The following is a 6,317-nucleotide window of genomic DNA, read 5'->3' as shown; positions in this document are numbered from 1 at the left end:
AAAGCTTTCTCATGATCGTCAGTCCATTCAAAACCTTTATTTTTTCTTAAAACTTTATAAAATAGGTGACATTTGTCTAACGACCTAAAGATGAAGCGATTTAATGCTGCCACTCGTCCCGTCAATTTTTGGGTTTCTTTAACATTTCGGGGGGATTGAATATTTATTAGGGCTCTGACTTGGTCAGGGCTAGCTTCAATTCCCCTTTGTGTTACTACATAGCCCAAAAATTTTCCAGCAGACAATCCAAATGAACATTTAGTAGGGTTAAGTTTCATACCATACTTCCGCAATACCTCGAAGGTCTGCTTGAGGTGATCGACGTGATCCTTGGCTTTTTTAGATTTCACCAGCATATCGTCGATGTATACCTCCATCGTCTCTCCTAGCTGGTCTTTGAACATCTTATTGACGAGTCTCTGGTACGTCGAACCTGCATTTTTTAGTCCAAATGGCATAACTTTATAACAATATATACCTTTGTCGGTCATGAATGTCGTCTTCTCCTGATCATCGGGATGCATCAAGATCTGGTTGTAACCGGAGTAGGCGTCCATGAATGTTAAGAGCTCGTGAGCTGCCGTTGCATCTACCATGGCGTCGATGTGCGGGAGCGGGAACGGATCCTTAGGGCATGCTTTGTTGAGATCGGTGAAGTCGATGCACACCCTCCACTTGCCATTCTTTTTGCTGACGACGACACCATTTGCGAGCCAATCTGGGTATTTCACTTCTCTTATTTTTCCTGTGTCGATCAGCTGCTGCACCTCGTCATTGATGATCTTATTCCTTTCTGGCGCGAACTTTCGACGCTTTTTCTTGACGGGCTTATGATTGGGGTCGACGTTCAACTTATGCGAGATGATGCTTGGGTCTATGCCAGTCATGTCCTTATGCGACCAGGCGAAACAATCTTTGTTCTCTCGGAGAAAGGCTAATATGCTGTTTTTAAGTTCAGGTTTTAGGTTGGCTTCGACACGAAAGGTTTGATCAGGCACATCAGGGTCTAAGGGTATTTCGTCGATTTCGAGGTCGTTGGGATTGTCTGGTGTCGGGCCATGCTGTAATTGCTATGCGGTTCTCATGGATGGTTTAAGGGTCGTTTTGTAGCAGTGTTTGGCTTCGCGGGGCTCTCCTTTAATTTCTTGGACTCCTTACGGGGTAGGAAATTTGATTGATTGGTGGTACGTGGAAGGTATGGCTTTTAATCGGTGGATCCAGGGACGTCCCAATATAGCATTATAGGCCGATGGGCAATCTACGATATTGAATTTGGTCTGAGGGTTTAGGCCTCCTGCAAAGGTTGGGAGGGTTATATCTCCGAGAGTTGACATGCTTTCCCCACTAAAACCGACCAGAGTTGTCGACCTTCTGGTGATGTCGCTATCTTTCAACCCCATATCTTCCATGGCTCTTCTGAACAAGATATTTGCGGAGCTTCCTCCGTCGACCAGCACCCTTCGAAGCAGACAATTCCCGACGAGCAAAGAAATTACCAGAGAATCTTCATGGTCCCTGCTGATGTTGTTGACGTCATCATCGTTGAAAGTTATCGACATTGCTTCTAGCTTCTTTTCCAGGGGGTCTCTGATCTCGTCTGGGACAACTGCATTCTCTATTGTCGACTTTGCGACCCTTTTTGCTGCAGAGTAGGTTAGTCCACAAATATCGGAACCACCAGTGATAACATTAACTATTACCTTGGGTACAGGGGGCTTGGGGGGCCCGGATGCCGTCGTCTTTTCTGGCTCACGGCGGCCTGCGTCACTGCTTTTCTTTTTTCCCAACAGATGCTTGAGGTTGCCTCTCTTCAGCTGGAAGGCGACTTCTCTCCGCAGGGCATAGCAGTCTTCCGTCTTATGGCCATGATCACTATGGAACTCGCACCATTTGCTCATATCTTTCTCTAATTCTGGCTTGTTGCTCTTCGACGGCCAGCGGACTTTGCTTCCCAGAGGCTCCAATTCCTTCACTACCGCTACGATATTCACGTCAAAGCCATACTCCGATATATCGGGATACTGGGGAGCGTCGAGAATATCCTCTACCTGCACAGCATTAACAGAGCGTGATTTACCTGTCGCCTCGTAAGGCTGATGTCGCCACGACCCTCGGGTGTTGCTGGCGGCCTTTCGATCAGACGAACTTTTGGAACCTGGGTAGGAACTGCGATTGGCGATATCTTCGTCGAAGCGCATTTGAGCCACGGCTCGGGTCCTGACCTCTTCGAACGTCGAGCATGGATACTTGATCATATCTTTATACAGATCCGAGTCCGTATGCAGTCCGCGGAGGAAGGCTTCAATGGCAGTCTTGTTGTCGACATTCTTGATCGAGACTTTCTCTTTATTGAACCGGGACCAATAGGTTCTGATGGTCTCTTTAGGACCCTGGACGATCCGATAGAGATCGCTTGTCTGCTTGTCGAACTGCCTGCTGCTCTCAAAATGGGAGTAGAATTTGTTAACTAACATAGCAAAACTAGTTATACTACCTGGTTCAAGCTTGCCGAGCCACTTGAGGGCGGGGCCTGTCAGCGTCGCGCCAAATGATTTGCACATGCATGCCTCCCAGCACTCGAACGGTATAGAAGCTTGCCACATTCGCTGCTTGTAATACTCGACATGCTGCTCTGGACAGGTCATTCCATCATATAGCGACGTAAACGTCGGGAGCGACAATCTCCTTGGGATTCGGGCCAAGGCCAACTCGTCACAGAAAGGGGTAGCTGCAAATCCACCCGGGGCTTCTCGCTGGACGGGGATTGGCACGCCGGGCATCTTTTTCATCATTGACAGGACCCGGGCGTTCTGCTTTTCTAGGGAAACCAACCTTTGGAGTAGGATTTCAGTTCGATCAGGTTGCGGGTTACCTTGGTCGTCACCTGGAGTCCGGATGCTCCCTTGCCCAGGATTTCTAATGGGAGGGTCCACGTCCATTTCTTCGCCACTAGTTTCAGTATCAGTATCATGGGGGGACTCGATGACATCGAAAGACGGCATTCTGGGGATCAGGTCTAGCTGCCCCGGTCGGCGGCGACGGTTGCTTTGGGCGGATTCCAGTTGTTGGCGGAGGGCAGCGGCATCGGAGTCTGACGCTTCTTTTTCTTTGCTGAGACGCTCGTTAGATTCCCTAGCAGCCTCGAGATCGGCTTGAACTTTCTCATAGGCAGCTTTCAGCTGTTCTGGGGTCATTTCGTCGGCTGACATGTTGAAGGCTTGGTGAGAAATTTTTTATTTTACCTAGTTGTAGCCCCACGGTGGGCGCCAAATTGTTTATGCTAATTTTCGTTAAGTGGGATTGAATATCAAAATCTAGGCTACGGATCAACTAAGCAAAATATAACGTGAAATAAAGGAGAAAAATAAATGACACAAGGAGTTGGTGACGCGGAAAACCCAAGGAAGGTAAAAATCGCGGGTAGAATGAGGATCTACCAAACTTTCACTATGCAAAAAATGATATTGAATTACAAGTTTCTGAGGTAAGATGTAGGCTTGGGATCGATGCCATGTTTGTTGTTGCTGCAACCCTTATATAGACGATTTGCTAGGTTATGCCCTAGCCGTTGCAAGGAGATAAGTTCATGCCCTTGATTCTCGGATTTAGTTGCTGAAAATATTCTTCTTCTGTTTTGAATTCTATCGGACTGATTTGGCTGAGTTTAGACTAAGTCCTTGCTTTATCTTTTTCCCGAAAAATAGGAAGTTATTATTTGACTTCGTCTTCCGTCGGTGCTAGTAGTGCGTCGTCGAGCTCATGACTTCGTCGAGGAAAGTCTTCGTCCTTGACCTTCATTGACTACCGTTGACTAAATCTTACACATTTTTATCCATAACAATATGTTTGCATAATTCCGAGAAGCATATCCCATACACATTATTCGATTTGGTCACAAGTACCTAACAAACATATGGAATATTGAGGCATAAAAACACTAACATGACGCAGGGTAATAAACAACAAATGCAACAGAAAACATCAAGATTCTGATTGAATCATATAAAAATCATATAACCAACCAACTATATTAATAAATTAACAAATTGGAGGAGAAAAAAATACATCAAAAATTGGTGTAATAATATATGAGTAATGTCTAAACACTATATACAAAGTACGTACTAACTAGTATTGCTAGAAGATTATAACAGATTTTGTGACCCAATTTGTCAAATAGTTTTGTGTAATTAAAAAATTAAACTAGTGATTAATAATAGATTTAGTACAAAGGAACAGGGAAACGTGGCGGCTTAGGAGGTTTGTTAGGAGTTGGAATTGGAGCTTGTTTCTCTAGACGAGGTGGTTCACATGGGCATGGTAACGCTATGAACTTTGCTATGTTGTCACCTGGCATTATCACCGGTAAGCTTTCGTTTTGTTGTTGTTTCTGCATTTTCAACAAAATGAATCGATCAACATACATACAAACAATGTAACTGTTGCTATTAATATAAGAAGCGAAAAGTATTTGTAACCATGAATACATTCTATTTCCCCAGTCAAAATAAGATTAACATATCATACTATTAAAGCTAATATTAAAAAAAAAAAAAAAAAAAAAAAACATATGAAGTACTGGTATAAAATTTCAAATATATGTATATATATATATATATATAGAACAAAATCCATTAACCTTTTCAAACTACTAGGCATATGTTATAAAGAAAAAGACAAAAAATGAAAGAAAAATGTTCCAACCATTTATTGAGCAATAATTTATCCAAGTCAATATTTACTGCGTTTATCTTTCAATAAATAAAATTGCTCCCTGTAAAAAAAAAAAAGAAAAAAAAAAAAAAAATTTGATCTAATAGCAGTAAAAATTACCCGATTCTTTTACTCTACTAGTGTTAGTTGTGTGTGGAAACAGAATACTATTAAAACTTTTCCAGAAACATTCTGTATAACAAATCAGAATTGGATTAATTATTTTAGCCATCAATAATAACTAATGCTATTCCCTTTCACTCAACTACAAATGGGACAATAGATTGAAATTTTAGTGAAAAAGAAGCCTTAAAAGAAAGAAACGTGAGTATCTTCTTCATCAATTTTTGAAGACGTAATTTAAGGAGAAAAAAAAAAGTATTTGATAAAGCCAGCTATCACTGAGTGTGTCAACTCTTGTGGGGTCCCTTTGCTATTCTCTGGTGCCATTCATATTCATCGATTTACTTATTTTATATCACCACTAACGATAATTATCTAAAACGTAATATAAAATTAAATCATTTTTAACGACTAAAATAGCATAAGTCTCGAACACGAACAAAAGTTACTTTTGCCACATTTCATTTTAACTTGGTAATACAAGAATCAAGATAAATATGGAATAGTTTATATTTTTAAATACTTGGTATAGCTATATAATACAGTAAATTAGTAAATAAAATAAATAAATTATCAAGAAATTAAAAGGATTGGAGGCCCATAGCACACCCCTAATCCTTGAGAAAATGGAGCACGGAATAATGCAAAGTATAAAGCATAATGATTTGCAATTAAATTATTTATACCAAGTAGTATTATTTTTGAGAAATGTTTGACACTATAGGTGAGGTTTATTTATAGCATGAGGGCTGAATCCCGCAATAAAAGAATGGAGAAATGGTAAGAAAACAAAAACTTACGAAGAAATTAGGGTTATTGGGTTTAGCAGTGTCGTGATTAGCAGCCTCGAGATCAAGATCATCAACATAAGATTGACGAAGAGATCGAAACTTATCCCAATGATAACAGCAGGAGAAAATACCACTTAAACTAAAGATGACGAGCAATAACAAAGCAGTTCCGAGAGGAAAACCAAGGGACGGTCGAGATGCGTCGGAGTGGTGCTGGTGATGAACCACTGCAGGGCTGTACACTGGACTGTGCTGCATCGTACTAGTATAATTTCTCTCCGAGAACTTTCTCTCATATATATGTAGGCTACACAAATAATTAATATTTGTAGAGAGAGAAATCAACTTGTGAAGAGAGAGAAAGAGAGAGACTTTGAGAAAAATGGCTATGCTTGTTTGATGGAGCAGAGGAGCCGATAGAGGGTTCTAATTTAAAGAAGAGAATTTCAGAGGAAGGCTACGTGTAAAGGTTAATTTGCTACTACTTGTCCCTGCTTCAGTACGGAAGTGGGTCCTTTTTTAGGTACGAGCACTGGTTTTTTTTTTTACTCCGTAATTACTTTTTGATTGGTAGACTACTTTTATTACAATTGGTAATTCACAAATTCCAGTCTCATTCTAGATGGTTACTTAGCTACTGTTATAGGGGTACTCATCTCGATAAGTATTACAAATATTACTTCACCAATA

The 6,317-nt window shown here is 41.1% G+C and overlaps 2 protein-coding genes across 2 annotated transcripts; both read right to left on the bottom strand.

The window, feature by feature from the left end:
- Window positions 1-1,154: 1,154 nt before the first annotated feature.
- Window positions 1,155-3,194, bottom strand: LOC110706439. Its single transcript, XM_021884360.1, has one exon. It carries the CDS (start codon window positions 3,192-3,194, stop codon window positions 1,155-1,157), a length of 2,040 nt encoding a protein of 679 aa, XP_021740052.1.
- Window positions 3,195-4,052: 858 nt separating this feature from the next.
- On the bottom strand, window positions 4,053-6,045 carry LOC110706404 (uncharacterized protein At5g65660-like). Its single transcript, XM_021884329.1, has 2 exons — window positions 5,637-6,045; window positions 4,053-4,390 (listed from the first exon to the last, which is right to left on the bottom strand). Exons 1-2 carry the CDS (start codon window positions 5,883-5,885, stop codon window positions 4,223-4,225), a joined length of 417 nt encoding a protein of 138 aa, XP_021740021.1. The 5' UTR covers window positions 5,886-6,045; the 3' UTR covers window positions 4,053-4,222.
- Window positions 6,046-6,317: the final 272 nt, after the last annotated feature.

This window comes from Chenopodium quinoa, unplaced genomic scaffold, assembly GCF_001683475.1.
Source record: "Chenopodium quinoa cultivar QQ74 unplaced genomic scaffold, ASM168347v1, whole genome shotgun sequence".
Taxonomy (NCBI): domain Eukaryota; kingdom Viridiplantae; phylum Streptophyta; class Magnoliopsida; order Caryophyllales; family Amaranthaceae; genus Chenopodium; species Chenopodium quinoa.
This window is presented reverse-complemented; position numbering and strand designations above follow the sequence as displayed.